The sequence below is a fragment of the Pocillopora damicornis genome, chromosome 7 (assembly GCF_964200805.1).
Source record: "Pocillopora damicornis chromosome 7, jaPocDami1.2, whole genome shotgun sequence".
In the NCBI taxonomy this organism is placed as follows: domain Eukaryota; kingdom Metazoa; phylum Cnidaria; class Anthozoa; order Scleractinia; family Pocilloporidae; genus Pocillopora; species Pocillopora damicornis.
In genome coordinates this window covers 13,123,956-13,147,741 of record NC_142676.1, presented here as the reverse complement: position 1 = coordinate 13,147,741, position 23,786 = coordinate 13,123,956, and the positions used below count along the sequence as shown (strand labels likewise).

General features: G+C 36.5%; 2 protein-coding genes across 4 annotated transcripts; both read left to right on the top strand.

The window, feature by feature from the left end:
* The first annotated feature begins 55 nt into the window (after positions 1-55).
* Positions 56-23,146, top strand: LOC113668970 (tetratricopeptide repeat protein 27). 2 transcript variants are annotated; one of them, XM_027184954.2, is made up of 30 exons: positions 56-271; positions 391-519; positions 4,123-4,180; positions 9,156-9,303; positions 9,796-9,888; positions 10,375-10,477; positions 11,094-11,133; positions 11,745-11,817; positions 12,532-12,583; positions 12,679-12,774; positions 13,751-13,791; positions 14,179-14,297; positions 15,246-15,312; positions 15,776-15,889; positions 15,981-16,016; positions 16,297-16,356; positions 16,667-16,789; positions 16,965-17,042; positions 17,745-17,840; positions 18,122-18,175; positions 18,449-18,547; positions 18,658-18,710; positions 19,114-19,192; positions 19,654-19,740; positions 20,090-20,150; positions 20,782-20,834; positions 20,941-21,018; positions 21,419-21,530; positions 21,883-21,983; positions 22,907-23,146. In XM_027184954.2, the coding sequence occupies exons 1-30, from the start codon at positions 157-159 to the stop codon at positions 23,021-23,023; spliced, it is 2,535 nt and encodes an 844-aa protein (XP_027040755.2). In that variant the 5' UTR covers positions 56-156; the 3' UTR covers positions 23,024-23,146. The 2 variants fall into 2 exon arrangements, with proteins under 2 accessions (XP_027040755.2, XP_027040757.2); XM_027184956.2 differs by lacking the exon at positions 22,907-23,146 and having other exon boundaries at positions 21,419-21,481.
* On the top strand, positions 4,379-7,617 carry LOC149042668 (uncharacterized). 2 transcript variants are annotated; one of them, XM_089212697.1, is made up of 2 exons: positions 4,379-4,574; positions 5,870-7,617. In XM_089212697.1, exons 1-2 carry the CDS (start codon positions 4,523-4,525, stop codon positions 7,489-7,491), a joined length of 1,674 nt encoding a protein of 557 aa, XP_089068823.1. In that variant the 5' UTR covers positions 4,379-4,522; the 3' UTR covers positions 7,492-7,617. The 2 variants fall into 2 exon arrangements, with proteins under 2 accessions (XP_089068823.1, XP_089068822.1); XM_089212696.1 differs by lacking the exon at positions 4,379-4,574 and having other exon boundaries at positions 5,263-7,617.
* Positions 23,147-23,786: the final 640 nt, after the last annotated feature.

Genomic DNA, 23,786 nt, shown 5'->3' with positions numbered 1-23,786 from the left:
CGGTCTAGTCCCAGTCTTTGCTCTGTAGGTCTAATCGATCATAGACAACTTTGACGTTCCCTCACCGGGAGGGGAGTGGGATAAGGAGGGGAGGTATGGAGTTGGATTTGAAAACGTGCTCGGCTTGTGGAAAGTGAATGGTACATTTACAGAGAAATGGCTACGAATGCAATTGAGATTCTTCACAGTTTAGAAAAGGCAGTCTTTGAAAGGGACGAAGAGAAGATAATTACGTTAATTGATTCTCTAGAGCAAAGTATCACTGAATTAGGTGAGATAACGATTTGACTACCTCTGTGATTTCGAAAACAAACGTAAGGGAAGTTTTTCTTTATACTTTTATTTGTGTGCAATACCTGTTATGTTCATGAGAATTTCCTTTTATTGTAGCTGATGATATTCCAGATGATGTGGAAGAGTTGAGGGTCATCGTTGCTTGCATATGTAGAGGAGAATATTTGAAGGCCTTGCAACAGAAAACTGCTCAAAGCCTACTACTTACTGCAGCGGCTACTACAGGTAAATCATAGGACTTGGTTGGTTGATGATCGGCAGATTGATATGAACCTTGTTTTCAAGATGAAAATTTTTTGTTTTGCCATTTACGAATTGGTCCTCATTTAAACGGGGGGGAGTTACTGCATATAGTCAGAGAGCCTATGCTCTTTACATATGGAGGTAAGTAAGCAATACAAATTCATACATGAATAGTTTTATAATGGAGTGAGCATTAGGAGGAGGAAGATGAGAGAGTAAGAAATAATTGTCTCTCACCAAAGGAGAATTAAGAAAATTTTAACTTGATTATCTTCCATTTGCACCAACCCTCTCCAAATGATAGCTGATTCCTTATACACCTAGCACTTTTTTCTTTCCATCAGGTGTAAGTTAATTTGATTATGTTTTCAGAGATTTCAGACTTTTGACTTGATTTCTAACTCAGAGTGTTGCCTCAATTATATGCTAGTAGCATCATATTACTGTATCAGACCCATTGAGGACCTGTTTACATGGGAATGGTGAACCTCAGGTAGGTGAGGTAACCTGCCTAGATGAGGTAACCCGCCTAGAAAAGGTAACCCACCTATCCATATAATCTCTTATTTTATCATGGTCATGTTTACATGATAGGTGGGAACATGCTTAAGTGGGTTCCCCTGTTTGTTGGATAGGGTAACCTAATAATAATAATAATAATAATAAAGCCTTAATTTAAAGAGGGTGGCACTTAATAGCCAAAGGCTAATAAACTTGTGGCCCTCACAACTATTTACAATCTAAAATACTGTAAGCTAAACCTGTCAACCTGGGTTATCATTTGCCATGTAAATGTCTTAAGGTGGGGTGACCTGCCCAGCCAGGGTTGCATTCATGTGACAAAAGGTCAAATTAGCTAAATTATAGTGAAACACTTGTGCCCTAAAACTTTGTACATTTCTCAGCCATCCTATACAGAACGAAAACATTAAAACACCAAGTGAAGTCATCAGAAATGGTTTAAACACATTTATTTATTTAATTTCTTTCACTATGATCACAATGTTAAAATAAGACTAGGAGGAAAAATAAATTTGAAGGGGTCACAAGAAAGAGAGACAAAGGTGCAGGACACAAATAGTGTGAGTGGTGACCTAAAAAAGGCTCCAAATTAACTGTGCCCTTAAGAAAAAAAATACACAAACACTAACCAGGAAAAAATTTAAAACATCATAAGAAGTATAAAAAGCCTATTTCCAAAACAACAATAAGAACGAATTACTCATAGCTGATAAAAAGACTTGGTAGCAGCAGTTGTCAGCTACCATGTTGCTGGGGTGATATCTTATACTCCCTAATTGCAGGTGTAACAACAACCTCAAGAAACTTTACCTGGAATCGCATGGTTGTAACATTATATATAAACACAGGCTCTTTCTCCCCCACAGCTGAGCAGGTTACTTCATTTACCTGGGGTCCTCTATCTCCATGTAAACAGGCCCTGAACAAGTTGATTTAGTGCTGCTCTAATTGCACAAGGGCTGTCTTAAATTCAATTCTACAGATGGGAGTAAAATTTAAAGTAATTGTCAATGCTATCTTTGAATAAATGTTTTACTCAATTTAGACTTGGTGGTTGGGTTTATTTGAGGACTCTAGGAAAAAAATATGAAACTGAAAAGTACAAGGAATTTCATGGTACAACATCTTTGTGGCACTTACTGCAATCCAGGAATACAGGACATTTCGCACAAAAGACTTTTCGCACAAGTCTTTTAGCACAAGTTTTGGACTGTTCACACAATTCTTAGTGGTCATTTCGCGCAATAATTATGAGTGAGAAACATCAGCATAAAAGGTATACTAATTGATACTGATAAGACATTTCACCTTCACATGTCACTTTCAATAAGGTCCAACGGCAAGAACGTAGACATTTATTTACATAATAACTTCAACTAGATCAAAATGCTTGTGAACATGATCACTATTTCTTACTTCAAGAGAGGAACAAATCTTTCTTCCTATGAAAACATAAAGAACTCCCTATTTGAACGATTACTTCTATTACTTTTCCTTTGTTAAACGAAAAACCTTTTAGTTTTGACAGCACATCATCCACTACAAACATACAAATGTAAATGACAACCCAACGCTAAGAATGCCATGTTGATTTTGAAAGTAATTGTCACCAATCCTCCCTCCTCTGAAGTCAAAGTAAAAACCTGCAAACTGTTTCACTTTTTATTTAAAAGGACAAAAGACCTATTTATAAAATATCTTTAAATATATAAAATTCAAGTTCACACCACATTACCCGACAAATCATGCATATTTTAACTCACTACTCAGTCAAGACTCGTAGAAATTTAGCCCTTTCCTACATTCATATAAGCTATATTACATCTAGATTTCTTAATTTGTTTTGATCTTAAGCTTATATGATTACTTATCGAACAGCGAGCATATAATCTTTTATTACCGGTATGCTTAATTTTCATTACATAACAAAGATATAGGAAGCAAGTTTTCAATAGCTTTATTTGAAACTCTTATAGATCAATAGAACATACTGTTTGAAGACGATCAAACAAGGAGGGAAGAGTAGTGACTATTAGTTTCGAAATCAACATGGTGTCCTTAGCATGGGTCATCATGTTTGCATATTTGTAGTGGATGATACTGTCAAAACTAAAAGATTTTTCATTCAACGAAGGAAAAGTTATAGAAGTAGTCATTTGAATAGAGAGTTCTTTACATTTTCATGGAGAGAGAGATTTGTACCTTTCCTTTCTTCAAGTAAGAATAGTGATCGTGTTCACAAGTGTTTCAATCTAGTTGAAGTTATTACGTAAATAAATGTCTACGTCCTCACCATTGGATCTTGTGAAGGTGAAATGTCTTATCAGTATCGATCAGTATACCCTTTTATATTGATGTTTCTCAGTTATAATTATTGTGCGGAATGACCAGTAAGAATTGTGCGAACGGTCCGAAACTTGTGCTAAAAGACTTGTGTGAAAAGTCTTTTGTGCAAAATGTCTGGTTACCCAATCCAGACATGTACCTTGCCATCTCAGCAAGAACGCAAGTCATTAGAACTTAAAACATGGTCCTGTGTTACCCAATACATGTATTTATAAATGATTTGTCATGGTATTCTGGTGAATGATGCTGAAATAAGATTTTAAAAGAAATGGCACCCTTGCAATTTTAGAAGGACTGAGTGTATTCTTATTCGGTCTGTAATCATGTGAGTGATAATAAAATTGCAGGAGTTGGATTTGTGAATCTTGAGTATGATTACAGGAAGAATTCAACAACTGGAAGTCCTGTTACCAATTAATCAAAACTGTGACAAAATTTAAGAAACATACTAGCCATCCCTATATTTCATGGAAAAAAACAACAGGTAACTCAGCAAAATGTATGACAACAGCATGTGCACATGATATGCATTGTCCAATTGTGAAGTATAATGCATACAATGTCCTATTAATGCTCAAATTTGGCAAGCAATGACTAATCACAATGGAGAATTTTGATTTAGTTTTGATTAGGTCAGATACAGGGGTAGATACCAAGCTCATAGGGTTATGAAAGTGAGATTCAAGACCAACAACATTGTTATTATTTTACAACCAGAAAATAAACAGCTGATCCAGGAGACCACTCTTCTTTTACAAGATGACTCACTAGTAAGGTTAGTGATGTTTTTTACAGCTCTCTAAGTTGTAACTGTTATGGTTGCTGTGGCAACTTGCAAACATTCTGGAAACTGAATTTTCAAAGAATTTGCCAGACTGGCAACCATTTTATGTGGTTGTTCAGAAAGTTTTCAATTAATTTTTCACTATTTTTGTTTTGATCAGCAGGGATTTGCTAAAGCAAAGGCATAGAAAAAACCAGGAAAGATTTATTACTCGACGTTTCGGGGTCATCGTGACTCCATTATCAAGAGACTAGTTTAAAAACATGCAAATAAGGAAAGGTACAAGAATAGCATAAATTAGAATGAACGGCTTAAACAAACACCTTGGCGCGGATGGAATCCGTTTGCACGTTCAATGTTGGCTTACGCATGCGAATATACAACATTTCATTAACAAGGCAATCAAATTTGCCGTTACATTTCGCGATGACGTTAAATTGCTCGATCAAGCGTTCAGGCATTTCACTATTGTGTTGGAGGTGGTAGTGTTTGTAGATAGAAGATGATTTCCTTGTGTGCCCTTCTACGCGATCGTGTAAGTGACCACGAATATAGCCCACATACCCTGCATCACACAGGTTACATTTAAATTCATAAACGATACATTGTTGGTTAACAATAGGGGGCTTAATTTCGTGTTGCTTAAGCTGTTGATCGAGCTTAGGGCTAACGAACACTGGTTGGACAGTCACGCTTAACTTCGAGCTTAGACTGTTCAGTTGTTGTTTAACATGATTAGCTGACGATTGGTCCTTGAAGGGTAACAATAATCTCACAATCTCCGATGGTACGTCTGGTGATGGACAGGGCTCTGCAGATGAAATCCTTCTCTCAACGAACCGCTTGATTGTAGTTTCAACCAGTGGCTTTGGGTATTTCAGGTTATGAAAAACCCTTCTAAGGCGGTCACATTCCTCGGAGAAGAAAGACCAGTTAGAAGATAATCGATAAGCGCGATCCACCATGGTGTTGACTAGGCTGCGCTTGTACTTAATGTCAACATGACTCTGGAAATGCAGAAGGAGACCCGTGTTGGTTCTTTTGGTGTAGACCTTGGTCTCAATCTTTGGTGCACAGTTAAGCAGTTCAGTTCCTAGAAAGGGAAGGGATCCTTCGAGGAGCTCAGAGTAAGAATACAGGAGAGTATGGTACTTCGAGAGGAAATCAATGGCATCTATGATGAAATCCGTCAGACCTGTTCACTATTCCGCTATATGTGCATCTTACGAACCATCACTATGCTTCGGAATAAACTCCAACTTGAAGTTACGAACACTCACACTCGAAAGATCTCAAGGCTTCTCTACAGAGAAACTGACGTCGACGAACACATCCTGAATATTTCCTCTTACGAGCTATCGTTCTTCCAAAAATTGATTCTCTGTCGTGGCCTGAAATTTGCGATCACGCAAAGAGTGTCTCCAGTTGAGATCAAGGCAAGCTTCGAGAAAGCATACTGGAACCTTGAACGGCATCTACCAAACGAGAATTTACGCGAACTAGCAGCCGCAACCTTACGATCTGTTGCGCTAGAGTATATTAATAGGAGTAGCCCAAAACCTCCTAAAGCCCTCTTGCAAGCTATTGAAGATCTGAAAAAACGCAATGACATTGTTGTCACAAAACCGGATAAAGGGTCTGGTGTTGTTGTTATGGATAAATCAGAATATCTTCGCCTACTATCCGAAGCGTCAATAAACGATACCAGCAAATTCCGATTCGTCGACTCGGAGAGACCGAGAACCAGAGGACGACCTCCTAAGTATTACCACCCTCTCCTTCAGAAAGAAAGGGAGTTGGAAACTCTCGTTCGAAAGATTCTACCGAAATCCATTGTTGACGCTCTCCGCCCGAAAGGGTCCAGACTCGCACACTTGTATGGCTTGCCGAAGACACATAAAGAACAGTTGGCCGTGCGGCCAATACTCTCTGCTACTAACACCTACAATTACTCGCTAGCGAAATGGCTTGACGACAAATTGAAACCCCTGTCGTGCAACCAATATACAGTGACAGACACATTCCGCTTTGCTGATGAAGTACGAGGCTTCGAGATCAAGAACGGCGAAATTTTAGTTTCCTATGACGTCACCTCATTGTTTACAAATGTACCCTTGGAGGAAACAATACAGATCTTAGCTGAAAAAGCCTTTGCCCAGGATTGGTTCAACGAGACGCACAGCTTGAACATCTCTAAAGCGGACCTAATCGACCTCCCCCGAGCAGCTACGAAAAACCAGCTTTTCCAGTTTGACGGTGCTTTATATGAGCAGACAGATGGAGTCGCTATGGGTTCTCCCCTTGGACCGTTGCTGGCTAACGTCTTCATGTGCTCGATTGAGGAAAACCTCGAACAACACGGTCAACTTCCGCGCTATTACCGGAGGTACGTCGATGACACCCTGACCGTAATGCCTGATAGGGTGACCGCTGGCCAGTTTCTAGACACCCTTAACTCTACCCATCCCTCCCTCCAGTTTACCATGGAAGTCGAACGGGAAGGATCCCTTCCCTTTCTAGGAACTGAACTGCTTAACCGTGCACCAAAGATTGAGACCAAGGTCTACACCAAAAGAACCAACACGGGTCTCCTTCTGCATTTCCAGAGTCATGTTGACATTAAGTACAAGCGCAGCCTAGTCAACACCATGGTGGATCGCACTTATCGATTATCTTCTAACTGGTCTTTCTTCTCCGAGGAATGTGACCGCCTTAGAAGGGTTTTTCATAACCTGAAATACCCAAAGCCACTGGTTGAAACTACAATCAAGCGGTTCGTTGAGAGAAGGATTTCATCTGCAGAGCCCTGTCCATCACCAGACGTACCATCGGAGATTGTGAGATTATTGTTACCCTTCAAGGACCAATCGTCAGCTAATCATGTTAAACAACAACTGAACAGTCTAAGCTCGAAGTTAAGCGTGACTGTCCAACCAGTGTTCGTTAGCCCTAAGCTCGATCAACAGCTTAAGCAACACAAAATTAAGCCCCCTATTGTTAACCAACAATGTATCGTTTATGAATTTAAATGTAACCTGTGTGATGCAGGGTATGTGGGCTATACTCGTGGTCACTTACACGATCGCGTAGAAGGGCACACAAGGAAATCATCTTCTATCTACAAACACTACCACCTCCAACACAATAGTGAAATGCCTGAACGCTTGATCGAGCAATTTAACGTCGTCGCGAAATGTAACGGCAAATTTGATTGCCTTGTTAATGAAATGTTGTATATTCGCATGCGTAAGCCAACATTGAACGTGCAAACGGATACCATCCGCGCCAAGGTGTTTGTTTAAGCCGTTCATTCTAATTTATGCTATTCTTGTACCTTTCCTTATTTGCATGTTTTTAAACTAGTCTCTTGATAATGGAGTCACGATGACCCCGAAACGTCGAGTAATAAATCTTTCCTGGTTTTTTCTATTTTTGTTTTGGGTCTTAAATTAACCCTTTATACCTTAACAGTAAAATTCATATTCTCCACACTGTTCTCTTTACATTTCCTGTGGTACTGATTAGGAGAAATGTTTTTGAATTGGTGATCGCTTCCTTTATTCTCCTGAGCCGGGTTGTTCAAAGCTGGATTATGATAACCCAGGATAAGTGTGAAACTTGATTTCATATCTGAAAGCTCCAAAGAAAATTTTAGAATAATTAGTCTTGTCTACATTATGATGATTGGATATTCTTAAAAGGAGAGAACATGTTTTCCCAAAAAGGCTTTTGAAGAAAGAAATAACGAAACCGGGAATCTTGGGTAGCACCAATCGGCCTTCGAACAACTGGGCCCTGCTCTGTATATTTTATTCAAGGATGATACTGTAAGGTGGAATGAGAAGCTTGTCACCCTAAGGGGATAAAGGATTTAAAGTGATATAAACTTCTGCCCTGAACTGTTCTTTACTTGGTGAAGGAGATTCGTGTATCCCTGCTTTCTATTAGCAAAATATCAATTCCAGAGGGTAATTGGTCTGAGTTTTTTTTTTTTTAATTTAATATGTAATTTAATATGTAATTTGCTAGCATGCAAGATCAATTCCTATATAACAGACAAGTTAGTTCCAAGAGGGCTTTTGATGAATCTTTTAAGTATTATTTAATGAAGATAAAGGTGATATTTGCAGTCTTGAACACTTGAAAATAAGACTTGGAAAAAATTAAGGCCTTTATGGGAGTTGAACTCATGTCACCTCTGCGATATTGGTGCAGTGCTCCACCAATTGAGCTAACTAGCCAACTGGGAGCTGGTCATTTTGTTGGTTTCTAATAAACCTGTGTAGTGATGAATGAACAACTATGAATATAAGAATATCATATAATTGAACTGCAGATAAATGACACTTAAATTTTCACTGTTTTCAAATTATTATTCTCTTATCATTTTGAGCCCCAAAAGGTCTATCTCAATTGGAATGGAATAGAAAAACTGTCTTTTAGGTTTTGACACTTGCTGCTTAACCAGAGGGGAATATAACAGCAAAATACAACTGCAGCATTGTCTAAACTATTGTCTTTAAATGAAACATAATGTCAACATGTATCGAGCTATTGTTAGTACGTGTGACATCAACTTTTTGTGTATTTTTCTGTAGGTAGTGTCTTGTGAGGAAAATGTATTTGAATAATATATCATATAGCTTCTATGTAATCTAATTATTTTTGTATAAATCCACCAGTCATTCAAAACTTAACGCGACATGCATGTAATTTTTCTTTTATTTTGTTTACAACCTTACATTGTCTACTCTATTTACTCAGTGTTTATTTCAGTCTAGTAATCTTTCAGTTTTTTTCTTTTATTCTGTTTACAACCATACAGTGTCTAATCTACTGTATGTACCTATTGTCAATCACAGTCTAAAAAATATTCAGTTTCCTGAAAGGTAATAAACTAAGGTATAATGTGCAGCAAAGAATTCAAGACTGATCACATTATTTTTTAAACTCTATTTTTCTGCAGACATGCACTGGTCCTTTTTACAGGTGTGGCATGTTTAGACCTTTTCATCCAGTGTAACTGGACTGGCCCAGTACATCCTTTATCTTCCATTCTGCCTCATGATTGTTCTAATCAACAAATTGTAACAAGACTGAGCAAGGATGGAGAGGTAACTGCATCCTTGCACCTTGCACCTTTCAACCTATTGACCTGACCTTGGCTGTTTCAAAAAGGTGTATAACATTATCTGCTGGATAAATCTTTATCCAGTGGATAAGAATTTATTATTAGACAATTGCAGAGTGGAAAAGGCCAATCACATAGCATTTTACTGTACTTGGGGTAGTGGAATTGAAATTCCTGAAATTCACATTCATGACCAAGACCAAGATCAAACACAACAATGGGAGAGCTGTGTAATGGGAAAAATATTTTGAAATGTACCCCTCACAGCTGTTGAAAAGCAACCCACCACTGCAGAGCATAGTGTTTCTCAAATTACCATGTTTCCAATTGACCAAATCACCCAAAGAAGACTAGCAGCATGCTGTTGAGACACTGTGCTCCAGATTGAAAGTGACTACATCTGGAGACAAAAGATAATGTGCTAAGGATTATAGTGTTTTTATGTTAATCTAACAATTTGTCTTTGGTTTTTCAGTTCATTAATAATCCATTGATGGAAGGTCTATTATTTCTGTTGGTTGCCAAGATAGTCTTAGTTGATTTTGAAGAGTCTTTGACTGTCTGCCAGGTAAAATTTGATGTCACTCAGTGTATCATCAGATACTATCCCATGATAAATTTAACTGAATTAAGTCTGATGATATTGGAGTCAAACTGGTTTCAGCACAAAAGCTTACATGTATCCATATTCTCTTTGGTGAATATCTTATCTTTTTGTGGGGATGAAAGGTGTCTTGTTTGCGTGATGTTCCATTTACTGTAAACATCAGTGTATAAGCAGCACCAAGAGTTTGGAAAAGACTCAAAGGGCTAGTCCAGTCTATTGTATGGTAGTCCATTTGGGATGCATGGGGGCCAGTATTTTAGTCAGTATTTTATTCCTTGCCATTTGTCTGATTCATTGAGGGTATGTCATTCATAGAATCCACCAAAACAAAGTGACTACATTTGCTCTATGTGGCTATTCCTCAAGATGAATTCTTTGAAGGTTGTACATTAAAGGCATTAATTTGAAGTGTTTATTCTGTCTCTACCCATTGCTACTTTTTTTCAGACTGCTTCCCTGTGGGCCTTGAGATGTCTAGCAGTACAGAGACAACTCTCAAATGAAAGAAATGATTTCATGAAGAATAAGATTTTCATGTTGATGAATAAAGGTTTGTTGTACAGAATTCTCCTTTTATTTTAATTTTCCCTCAACAGTTTTCTCAAACTTATTGAATAGTAAAAAGGAGTTCTTTATTTTCCTAAAAAGTGAGACACAACATGAGTGGATAGGATTAACAATACAGTCCAATATGTGCCTCAAATATTTTGGCCTCATTTTCCAAAAAAAAATTACAGGTATAATTCAGCCAAAAACAAAATTTTAAATTAATCTGTCTGTTTTTCTGGGTGATCCTCTTAACTGTTTTTCTTTTTGTGTAGAAAATGACGTAAAAGTAACACAAAAGTGACACAAAAGACGATAAACATCTCAAAATAATTTCAAAGTGGGATCCATCGACTCATAATTATTTTTGTTACCATTTTATTATTGGTTGAATGTCAATAATTAGACATTGTATTCTTGAATTATCTTTCTCTTGTGGAACAGGGTGCTTATACTATGTGGGATGCAACAGGTTTTCTGTTTTGCATGTGAGACAAATACTCTGCAACACCACCTTCTAGCATCATTATACCACCTCTAGTTAATTTTGATGCTATTAAAATTGTGCCGTGCCAGTAGCCACATGCAGTCCATGACTGTCTATTTTTAACATTTTGCAGTTCAAGATAGCTCAACCTTACTTTCTGGAGAACAAAGCAGGTGCTGAATAGATGTAACTATATATTTAGGTTCAATGAAGTACATATATTGTCTTATTAGTAAAGCGTCAGTGTCTTTTAACTTGAGATATATGTACATAAACCAAAGAAATTGTAACATAGATTCAGAATTTTGAAAAGATGCTTTCCTGGTAGTTTGTAACTAATACTATATAACATGGAAATTGATGTTTTGGGTAAGTAGATACACCATGTTATGCTCCCACCCCTTCTTGTTGGCTGTCTGTCATGTGAGAGCTAATATCAGTTTCAGCGCATAGTATTATTGTTACTCCCCCCTGAGTAGGATACCAGACCATCATACTGATGGTCACCTAATTTCCAGCATTTTTAGATTTCCTTGACAGACTGTTTTTTCCTATTTATGGCCCTGGGTGGAAAGAGGCTCTATGGGAGTTAATTGCCCTTTCCAACAACACAATACAATGTCAAGGCCAAGGGCTTTAGCATCTTATGTTGTCTAAACATAGTAGTATGTGGGGTTTCCCACGTTAAGCTAAGTTTTCTAAGGATACATAAGTGAGCACTAACGTGTGGATACATTTTATAAACTATTTATTTATTTCAATAAATCTACACATTTTTCTTTAGGAGCATTGCAAGCCAGATCCACCTTGAATTTGGATACTTGTATCTTTATTACTATGACACCAAAAGCGCCAGGGTATTGATAACTTTTCACTGAAATAATTTTCTTGAAGCAGTGGTAGAATAGGCTTGATCCAATACCAACAGTCATCTCACAGTCAAATGAAATTATTTTTTGACTTCAGTCTTGAATTTAATTGAAAAATGAACAAAAAAAATTTCAAAATGCCTAATAAAGGCTTTGAAATTCAAGCAGGATATAAATTTTAACATTGTACAGTAGAACCTCCTAATATGGACTCAGAGTAAAGGGGTGGAGCAAATTTAGTTTGTGTAGTAGAGAGGGCAGTCTGTAATGTAGTGGGGCTACCCTGAAGTGGTCAAGATCTGTATTCCAGGGAGTCAAATTTCCCTTTCATGGTCCCTCAGTTTGTCTTGGTCTCCCAGCCTTGTGGATGTTAACTTTACCAAATTCAGTGGAATCCAGTAAACCAACCCAGTATTTATGGGAGGGTTAATTGAGAAAACAGAAATCCTGCAGGAAATGATTTGCACAAAATACAATTTTTGAAAAAAAAAATTTATCTTTATTTACCACTCACCTATGTATACATAATGGATGCTTCTGTATTGAATGTGGATGAATGCTTCAATTGACATTCAGAGTGTCCATTGTTTCATATTCTACAAACACAGGGTTTTGTGAACTAGATTGAACAACTTAACTTATTACTAGTATTTTACTTAGTTGCCACAATTTCTCCTCTTTTCTATATCACATTTATCCAAGGAACATTTCACAGCTGCTCAGTCCATTTTAGGTTTACAAGTTGAGCTTACAGGTACATGCAACAGTACTGCTATGTCATTTTTGTGGATTGTTTTAAATTGATGATCAGGGAGAAGAATCTTTAGCATTTTCATTATTTTGTATCAGGTGCCCTTGGAAAAAGGACAAGATTTCAAGAAAAAGATTGCTCTCAATTAATTGTGTTGGTTCATAAAGATGAGAGCATCACTGGCATTCCAACAGGTACTGTAAGGCATGACTGAATTTTGCCTTAAACTTGCATACAGACTTAGGAAAGTCCCAGATTCAGGTACAACTGGTGATTAATTCACAAGTTATTTTGTCTAAATTCCCAGTGGGAAATAATCGCCATCACAGGGTTTCTGGCGTAGGAGACATTATAGTAGTGCCTGCGTGCACATATATACTGGTATACGGAAGAGAAGAAGAAACCTAAGGAAAGGAAATTTGTTCATATAGTGAGGGGAAAAAAAGCAAAGCCACATGGTGGAAGGGGGGCACACTTAAGAGGGGGCTTCTTTCCTGTAGAGGAATCTGTTAAAATTTGTTAGGAAATCAATTTCAAAATCATTAAATTGCATCTCACTTGCAAGGATCATGGCTCAAGTTGATTTTCAATCTGCAGGTCAAATAAAATTGATTTCATAACAAATTGTAAAGATGAAACTGGATACCAAGTGTTCCCATATCATGTTTCTGCGCTGAATAACAAAAATGAATGTCATTTAATAACTGAATAATGAAAACTTTTTTGAAGAAAAAAAAGGATAGCTTGGTATGTTACCTCTGAAGCTAAGGAGCCATCTCCTGGCTGCCAAACACACCCTGCTTTGAAGGCCAGCAGTAAAGATCTTCTGTTCTTGCACATTTTTTTAATAACATTTCATTTTAACCTACAAGTTACCCGAAAAAGTCTCCTTCTCCAAACTTATTAGAGTTCTTTCTTCTATAATGAAAGATTTATATTATTGAAAAGTGAGGGAACAGAAGATATGGTGAAAATTAAGTATTACTAGTCTGTAATAAGAAAACAAGCATGTTTTTTAGTTAATGCTTGGGTCATGTTACTACCTATTTTATACAATAGCTCTCCAGTGTAGTTACTTTTTTTCAGAACTCAATTTTCTACCTTAAAACAGAACGTGTAGCACTTTTAAATTACTAACCAAAACTTAAAGTTTACATTTTATTCTTACAGATAAATCTACAGATATGTGTTATAAAGAAAACCTTCCTAGAGTAAGTGGGAACAGTTGCTGGGTATTGCATTCTTTCATCTAAAATGGAATTCCCTGAGAAAAAAAAGGACATTTGGGAATTTCAGCCAGATTGTAATCAGGGTTCCTAGTAAGAGAAGATAGTGCCAATATGAAGAGTTACTAACTTTAAGCCACACTGTTTGTTGTAAACTTGCATTTTAAAGTGTTAAGCCTTTTTTAATTAAAACTTCAATTTTTCATTAATGTGGCATTAATGACTGCATGTTAATTGCAGTTTACCTTTGAGATGAGTTTTTTAATCATTATCAAATCAAAGTCAAATAAGATTTTTTTCAAGTACAACTTGTTGACTAAGATTTCTTTAGCAAGTCTTTCCATTGACTAATGCTTCCTTTTTTCCTTTCAGGATGTTCCATTGGCTGATGATACCATTCTGAATAAAATCCAACTCAAAGATGAAGATCTTCAAAATAAGAATGGAACTGTTCTCAGTCCACTGGATCAGGCTGCCATTTTGGGACTAACGTAACATGTCTTCTTTATACGTTGATTCTAAAGAGCCTACTTTGTCTTTGATCCAAGGGTCAATCTTGTGGCTAAATTTATTAGCTTGGAACAGAGTCTTTATCAAGCAGTGTGCCAGTAAGAGGCATGAGTGTGATTCCTGAATTGGTTATGGCTTGACATCACAGCCAGTATTAACAAAATTAAGAAGTAACTTCATGTCATTAAATTCTTTAGTGTGGATATTGTTTTGTGAATTCCCATAAAGCAGGGTGATGATGAATGCTTTAGTCTAGGCAAGGGAACTTTTCTAAATGCATTGGAAATGTCAATAATATGTAAATGTAGCAAAGTTTAGAATGGGAGCTTCTAATTCTTCTGCTATTGAAGAGTGACATGGTCCTCATTATTCTTTACAAGGGCTGGTTGCTGAGAATATCATGTTCACTTGCATTGTTGGGCACAAATGAAAGAGCTGAACCAAAGCTCCAAACCTAAGAAGATTCAGGCCATGATCTCACTTTAAAAAAAATGCAGAAGTGTAAAACCAGCTTCAATTTAATGGTCTCTGCAGCTTAAAATGGTACTTTGAGCATGGAAGGTGTTAGATTGAGAAGTTGTCTTTCCCGCATGCCTCATAGAAGAGTGATAGTGTTACAAGCTGCAAACAACAAAATTAAAAACACACTTAATATTCATTTCTTATGGAGTCAAACTTAATGCAGTGTATGATAAGTAGTGCAGGAGAATTGACTAGCCAAAAATGATTCAAGCAAGACTATGTTTGGTGTTGCTTTCTTGTTAGTTATTTCAAACCCAGGTGTCGAACCACATCACATTTCTTTTCACAAGCAAGTGAGCAATTTTTATTGTTGGAGTATAAAAAAGAAAGAGCTGAGGAAATAGGGCCTAAACTTGTCAACTGATTGAGACTTATATAGTGTCTTGCCTTGTGGTTATTATTTGTAGTTATGAACATGAAAAGAGTCAGGCTGTTCAAAGACTCGACAAGGAAACCTTACTGGCATATTTGGAGGTGAACTTTTACTTCTCTCTGCTGCCTATTTTTTCTGAAAGAGGCAAAAAAAATATAGAAGAAGGGAGTATCATTATTTTTTTTGGATAAAAAAATGTCTCTATCATTAAGAATAAATTATAATAAAGAAGGGACACTACCCTCGTTAACTGAAAATTTATTACAGTGGAAGCTCTAATAAGAGCTCACAGAGTGTCTGGCACATGACACCCTACACACTCCATTTATGTGAAGTTGTTAGTAAGTAGAGTTCCTGATAGAGAGCAGAAATTAATCTTAGAAACTGTAAATGTCCTTTTCAGCCAACTGCAATATATACATGTAATCGTAATTGTATTGAAATTATTCAATGTAGGGGTAACTGTTGGAAAACTCAACTGATCCCATGTCAGCTCTATAATTTCAAATTATTTTAGTGAAAATTTTGCAAATTAATTACAATAGGTTATTTTCTGTTGTGTAGGCAGTCACCTGTGATCCCAAGGCTTGGTGTGTACAGATGACAGCATTACTGATGAGAAGCAAATTGGAAAAGGACTCCAAAAGGAGAATAGAGAGGTCCATGATGCAGTTACAGGTGAGTAGGTGTCATATATACTGCCGCCAGGGTATTCAAATTAAGGATGACTTAAGATTAAATACACTGATATTTACTTTCTTTCATGTAGACTCTTGTCGACGCCATCGAAAATCCCTCTCCAAAGGTCAGTCAATATTCTTTGAGTGTTTACATCTTGTTTCTGTACACCCAGTCAATGACAGCACCCTTCATTTTTTCTTTTTAACACAATAGAACCACCCGACATATTTTAAGATAGATGTTATGTTCCCTCTATTTTGCATGGAACTTGATATGATACTGCCCTGTAAATGGCAATTTTTAATGCTTGTCATGATGTAAATTGATTTTTTCCCATGGTCTTATCCAGCATGGTAGTTCATTTACATGTTATATTATTGGTAATTTATCATCCAACATTTCAGGTTGTGGAGAGGCAATCTTTGTTTTATTGTGTGCCTTTTCCATCCAAGTGGAATTTTCAGGTGAAAGGATTTTGTCTAGATACTAATACAGTGTAGCATGATAGTAAACCAGCCATGTTCCTTGATGCACTAATATGGTGGACCTCACTTTCTTCCTCTTGTTTACTCTTTGTTGTGTTGGCAAAAATCTACAGGTGCATTAGGTGGAGTAAATGGGCTCTAGCTTTTCATGTTTACCTTGACAACAGAAGCACACATTCTAGGTTATATGTCTCTGGTCTAATTTAGTGTGAAAAACTTTTATACCACCAAAAGAAAAGGTTTGGAGTTGACCTTTGTAAATAAATTTATTTCTAATTCCTTTCTTCAGAAAGACTTGGCACAAATACTTCTTGATATGGGTATGGTGAAAAGTGCGCTGGAAATTTTTCAACGATTGTATTCTTGGGAGAATGTTGTTTTTTGTTATCAGAACTTAGGGTGGTATGCAAAGGTAAGGAATATTTATTGTGCACCTTAATATAGGAACCTACATCGGTATTGCATGAGCTCTGCTGACAAACATACTTTGAAACTTTTCAAGGTACTATGTTTTTGCTTGGCTGCTTACTCTTTCAGCAGGGTCATGCTTTTTGTTATTTGATATTTTGCTTTGCCCTTCTTGCTAGGCAGAAACTCTTATCAAAGATCAGCTTAAAGTAAAGGAAACTGCACTGTTATGGTGTGTTTTAGGTGATATATTAAAGGTACAGTAACACAGAAATAATACAGAAATACTTGTAATTATAGTAATAGTGGTATTGTCAATTTTATTCAGCAGTTTGGATATGTCACTTTTGCCTTGTTAGCCATAAGTAGAGCTTACTCTTTCCTTATCCCCTTTTACTCCTCTAAGGAGCACAGCTAGGGTGGGCATCCACAGTCACTTCTTCTGATCTTGGGCTTTGATATCCATTTTATTCCATGGTGACCCTGAAATTCTTATCTGTCTTTTGTTTGGCCTTCCTCATTTTCTTTCAATTTATCTTTTTTTTTAATATGTGCAAATTATAGTTTATTTGGGGATTTTGTCAGGTACTGATATGATGGTAATTTACCTTTATTTTTAAAGTTTGATAAGAAAAAAAATACAACACAAAACACAAGCAGTGCTTTGAAAAGCATGAGATCTCAAAAGAATGAGGTAAATACTGATAAATTTGAATCTCAGTGCACACTCAAAGCAACTCTGTGAGACTGAGTGTGGATCCAAAGCATCTGGTTTTAACTAGCAGCCCTTCGCACATACCTCCAATGTCAATAGTTACAGTGCACTAAACTTATGTCAATGCAAGGGGGATAATTTCCAAAGTTGTGGCGAAAACCTGTTTATGGATGGGTCGTGAAAGGCCTAAACTTGTGTGTCAACAGAAATTTTTGAAGGTGTTGTATCACATCTATCATTGCAGGATGCTACTTGCTATGAGAAAGCCTGGGAACTATCAGGGCACCACAATTCTAGAGCTCAAAGATCTCTGGGATATCTACATTTAAGAGCTAAAGAGGTTGATACTTAATTATTCTTAAAATGTTTCCTTGCAGTTCTCTCTTCTCTCAACATATAGGAGCAGTTAAATGCATTAGTTTTATCTCACAGGCACAGAGAAAGAGGAGGAATAAAAATGATCTTAAAAAAAAAAGCATTAGTAAACCAGCCTACTCTGTTTCTTTGGAATACTTTTAGTCATGTTTTCAAGTGTGAGTTGTTCAGATGAAAAACACAGATGGACCAGAGGAATTAACATGAGGTGTAAATTAAAAGAAGTGTTGTGTGTCACACTTTCAGTACTGCAAATCAATACCATGCTTCCAGAAGTCACTGGCAATCAACTCATTACAGGTATGTTGCAAGTTGATTACACTATTTTTTGTGGGAAGCTTTAATCAATGCCACAGATAAAAAATGCAGTCTATTGCTTTTATGAAATAAACTGTGTGTTTACCAGTATGATAAATGTAGGTTTTTTAACCAATCAGGGTGCTTATTTCTTCAAGTGGAATACATCTAAGTGTAGGGAGTGCTTTGTGGTGAAGCAAATAACAGTTTGTTTGCTTTTAGCAACAGAAACCAATATAGTTGTGATCAATAACATTTTATTTTGGCTCTAATTAGGAAGGAGTATGGTTTTCCCTTGGTTGTGCTGCAATGGCTGCAGAAAATTTAGAACTCGCTTCCAAAGCATTCCATCGTTGTGTGTCACTTGATGGTGGGGTATGTTTGAGATTACCAATAGAAAGTCATTTATCATTTTTCAAATAGCTTTATGTTGCAGTTGAATTGTGCTTCTAAGTATATCTACTAAGATAATATTATCTACACAGAATGGGGAGGCATGGAATAATCTTGCCAATGTTTACATCAAAAGAGGCCAGAAGTAAGTTAAGAAATTTTGTTTGCTTTGTGATATTGTAAGTGATGTGAACACTTGATAAGAATCATGCAACATCAAAAACAACATGAGATGTAGAGCCTTAAAAATGCAGGTTAAGCCACATGTCAGCCTGTGGTCTCCATAATCCCTTTATAATGCAGCGCAGACTGGGGTCAGTATGATTAAGCCACTCCTTGGAGGCCACATCAATTCTTGTTTCCAACCAATAACTATAAGTTAACAAACAACCGAAAAATAACAATAATTAGGTATAATTAAGTGAGAGAAAGGTTTGATGGATTGAGACTTTGGAAGGCCATTTCACATGTTACAATTATTAAGAACAATATAACAGTTGATAGTGAATCTATCATGTCATGATTGAATTTTTTTTTTGTAATTGTAGACCACCAGCACATCTTGCTCTCAAGGAAGGTCTGAAAGTGAATTATGAGAGCTGGCACATGTGGGAAAATTTCTTAGTGGTAAATTAATTGAACATTTCTGTCCCTCTATTTTTCTTTTCTTTTCCTTTTCTTTTTTTTATTTTGTTGTTTTCTTTGTCCTTCCTTTGCTAAATGCATTTAAAACAACAACAAAACTACAGTACTCTTTGATACATTAAAAAACCTGTGATGACAGTACATGTACTTTAAGTGAGCAAAGATGTACTCTTCCTAATGCTTCACCATTTGAAGGTTTATTTCACTCTATCTTAGTCTGTCTCATTTGCTCAGTTTGTCATAGTTACAATGTTTTGTTCTTTTTTTTTAGTTTTACATTTTTGCTCAAAGAACTATCATACTTAACTTTTGATGCATGCAAAAATGCTTAGTGATGAACATGCAAAAAACTCATTTTTAAAAGAGAAGTAATGTGTAAGTCCCTCTAGAGTAAATGAACAAGAGAAGCAAAAGATAAACAAGGTTATGTACTTCTGTTTTAGGTTAGTGTTGACATTGGTGCATTTAATGATGCAATTTCAGCATATCATCGTATGATGGATCTGCGGGATAAGTACTGTGATACAGAGGTTAGTGTGGAATTTCCTCTAAGTACGCCTAAAAAATTTCAGTTTTTGGTAAATTAATGTGTTCAGCAATACTATACAATCAAACTTCCATGAACAGCCAGCTGCATTTTGTCCAGCAGATGGTCCACACATCCTTCATTTCAATTTCTCACATAAAATTGGCCTATAGATTTTCCCAAAATGACCTCAGTCTCTACAATGGCCTGCTAAGAATTTTAAAAATGTTTTAGTGTTTGAAAAAATGTGTAAAAATTAGACCTCTCTGTCCAAATAAAGGTTACATTTAGGACTCTGTCCCCAAGGTAGATGCTAAGGTGAGGTTTTAACTTTAGTTTTGTCTTTGTTTTAGATATTGGGCATTCTGGTGAATGCTGTGAACCAGGGAACTTTGGACAATCATGAAAAACCAGGTAATAATCTTTACTTTCTGGACTTTTTCCTTGCAGATGTAATTGTTGTGTTCACTATGATGTCTCATATTACAATCAAACACAGGTAAACTATGGTAGTAACTATAACTCTCTTTGTTTCATCTCCTCGGTAAAGAATTAAGTCCCATCAATGAGAACGTCCAGGATAACCAGACTAGGCTCAAGACAGGACCTTGTGATGCTTGCCCTCTTTTCCACTAAGAACATCCTCCAGCCATTGCAGTGGGTAAAGACCCTCTGTGAAACCCTTATTTCCAATTTAAAAAAACATTTGGACCCTTCGTCGATAGCACATCTTGTGGTTGAACCTCTACTCCAAGGTTTCTAATTGCAAAACACTACCAAAATACCTTGCCATCTAATTAGTGATGCACATGAATGAATGAATGTGATTCAATCCCACTGTCTCTTTCTACTATCTAGCATGTAGGTTTTGGTTAAGCTACTTTGTGTGGTGCACTTAGAAATCCAAAGAATCCAAACTTTCAACTGTGTCACTCCTTTTCAATTGTATGTGATTCTAGATGTTCTGCCCCTAATTCCTTACTGTAGATAAAAAAGAGGAAAGTAACAAAGAACACATGATAAGCTATGATTGTTTCACTTTCAGCATCTTGTCTTAAACTGAAGCTGCTCGAACTAATGGGAAGACAAACATCTCAGGTAGCAAGAGTATTTGTCTCGATTTGATAATCAGGTCAAAAACTGTTCTTAAGGTGATCTTTAAGGGTTTGTTGATCTAATAGATCACTGGTTTGTTCTGCCCAAGGTAACCAACAATTCTGAATTGTGGAAGCTCTACTCTGACCTCTACTGGAATGGCGAGTCTCAGGAAGAGAAAGAAAAGGTCTGTGAAAACTCTACAATGTAAAATTGATTGAGGGCATCTTGCAATTGAACTTGTTCCTGTACAGTTTGCTTTAGAAATAGTTTTCACCTTTGGGGAAACATCTTTTGAGAATTAAAAGAAGGAGGAGGGTAAAACATGAGTAGACCATGAGATCACCAAGTCACTCAAAGGGTCAAACAGCAGTGAACAAACTGAATGGTGAATTCATTCTTGATGAATTACTGTGGCACCACGTGAAAGAAGCTGGGAGCAGAAGCTAAATCCAGGCAGTAAAATTGGAATAAAAAAGGGATCAGTAAAAGCAAACATTTTTAAGATGTCTCTTCTGCCCTCTAATGTTGTAATAATTGCTTCAAAGCTCCAGAGGTTAATAATGTATTTAAATTTATTTTCTCAGGCACTAAACTTCCTTGTGAAGGCTCATCGTACCAGAACCCAGGCTTCAGGCTGGGAGATTGACGTAAATCAGTTTAAAGCAGTAGCAGAACTCACTCTTAAGCTCAGTCAAGGTGAGCCAAATTTTTAAACTTTTCTATTGATGTGATAGCTCAGGTGTCACCTAACCAACCAAGAGAGAATGTAGGTCAGTGTAGGATAATGACCCTAGCATAAAGAACACATGGAGGTTCACTTTTGGACACACTTTTGAGTGCTCTGTCATTCTTTCTTTTCAGTTGCTCTCAGTTTCCAGGGTGAATCTGTCCTCAAATTTTATGTTTTGGCTGAAGCTAGCCACAAACAATTCACCTAATAACTGAAAACCATCTCTGCACTTCCAGTTGCAACTAACTGTTTGAAGTGGAAACTCGACTCAATACCTTTGTGTTTCAACTAATTTTTTTGGTGGTGAATTTTTTGCAGTTTACATTCAAGTGACTCATTGCAAGGAGAATAAAGCTGAAGCAGTACAGCTTTTATCATCAGCTAAACTTACTCTCAAGCAGCTTATCACAAAGGCCAAAGTAAGTGAATTGGAGTTTCATATGACTAAGAAAAGTTTTCTCTCAAGCAATGAGCAACCATCCTGTGCTCTAGTGATGGATAGAAAGATAAAAGATAACGTTTTCAAAATAATTGAACCCCTTCCTATTGACACCTCTCCTACTCTCCTCAATTATGGACAGTTCTCTGCCTGGCCCTTTTTTCATTTACCAATTATATCTATTTTCACAAAACTTCAATTATTCAGATGCTACTTCACAGGGGAAACCACTACAGCAGTAGTTGATTCAGTTGACTGTTAATTGTCATTTTTAATCACTGACAGTGAAAAGGATACCAAATAAGAGCTATGACAGTTTTTGTCATCCTTAAAAAGAGTAATTATCATTTATTTTTCATCAATTAAGAATTGTAAAAGCTGCCTGAACAACACTACAGACTTTCTTTTGAAGGCAGAAAAATCTATTAAATTTTACTTTAACTAATGTTCACTGTATTTATAAGATATTAAACCTTTACATCCTAACATCAGCATTCATCTTCTCCATTTCCCTTGGTACTGACAAGGAGAATTTGTTTTACATGAAACCTTCTTAGGTTGGCAATCATTTCCTTCATTCTCATACGATCTTAATAATCATTCAGCAGTATTACTGTAGGGAGAAATTAGATGTGGGCTCTCTTAGGGTTTAAAGGATTTGAGATCATTTACAGAAACTTAAAATTACTTTTTTAGATGTGGCATTGCACTGTAGTTAGTTTTTGTAACTATGGCATCTTAAAAGTGATGTCATGGTAGTGACCTTTATAACACTGAAACCTCCCCAATACAAACACTTTGCTCTGTCATTCAGTTCAGTATCTACAGTAGAAAGGTTTGACTGTGATCCCCTTGAGAATTAATCAAGATAATCATTATGGTGTATTTTTTTGTCTCTTACAGAAAAACCACACAGATTTACTTACTGGTAATTGTCCAAGTGAACTCTCACAAATCATGGTTGACTTGGAGGCCAGCCTTCAGGAAATTGTTGACTTAATTTTCAGTTTCAAAAATTAATGGTGTACTGTTAACTAAATGAATGAAGCTAGGGAATATTTGTGGAAATTTAATCTGGTATTATGGTGTCAATTGTGTGTGAAGCAATCAACAATAAATGAAGATGCCCAAAGCAGAAACAAACCTCTAATTTATATGCATTTACAATAATTTCTTGCTAAATGTTATGGACTTAAATAGACATAAATAGACACCTCTCTGTATAACACTTATAAAGCATATTAAGTTTAAATGTTAGAATACTATGAATAGACTCCACCACTCTCTAAAGGGTGTAAAATAACTCACTTCACTGTTGTGACTACATCCCTCATGGTAGGAAGTAATATTTTGCTTCCAACCCGATAAAGAAAAGGAAAATGTTGGACACTCTATTTTTCTGTTTGAACAAAATGACTAAACTTAAAAGGAACTTGAGACTTCTACTTGCTCTTAATTTGTTTCAATTTAAGGAAGACTCCGCCATTTTTCCAGTGAACAACAATACGTCACAGCGAAACTAGATTTCCTAAGCATCCCTTGTCAGCCAACAACAAGCCCAACATAGGCTAAGTTAACCATGAAAGTCGCAGATTTACCTCAGGTTGATACTGAAGTGAAACCCCGAGCAGAATAAGGAAAGGAAACACCTGGGGATATTGTTTGGAGGTTTTTAATTAGAAGCTTATCTTGCACCCACAAATTTGCATTAAATTGAAAAAATTTGCGCGCCTAACTTCGCAGCACAAAACAGGTATAAGAAACAGGTATAAGAAACAGGTTT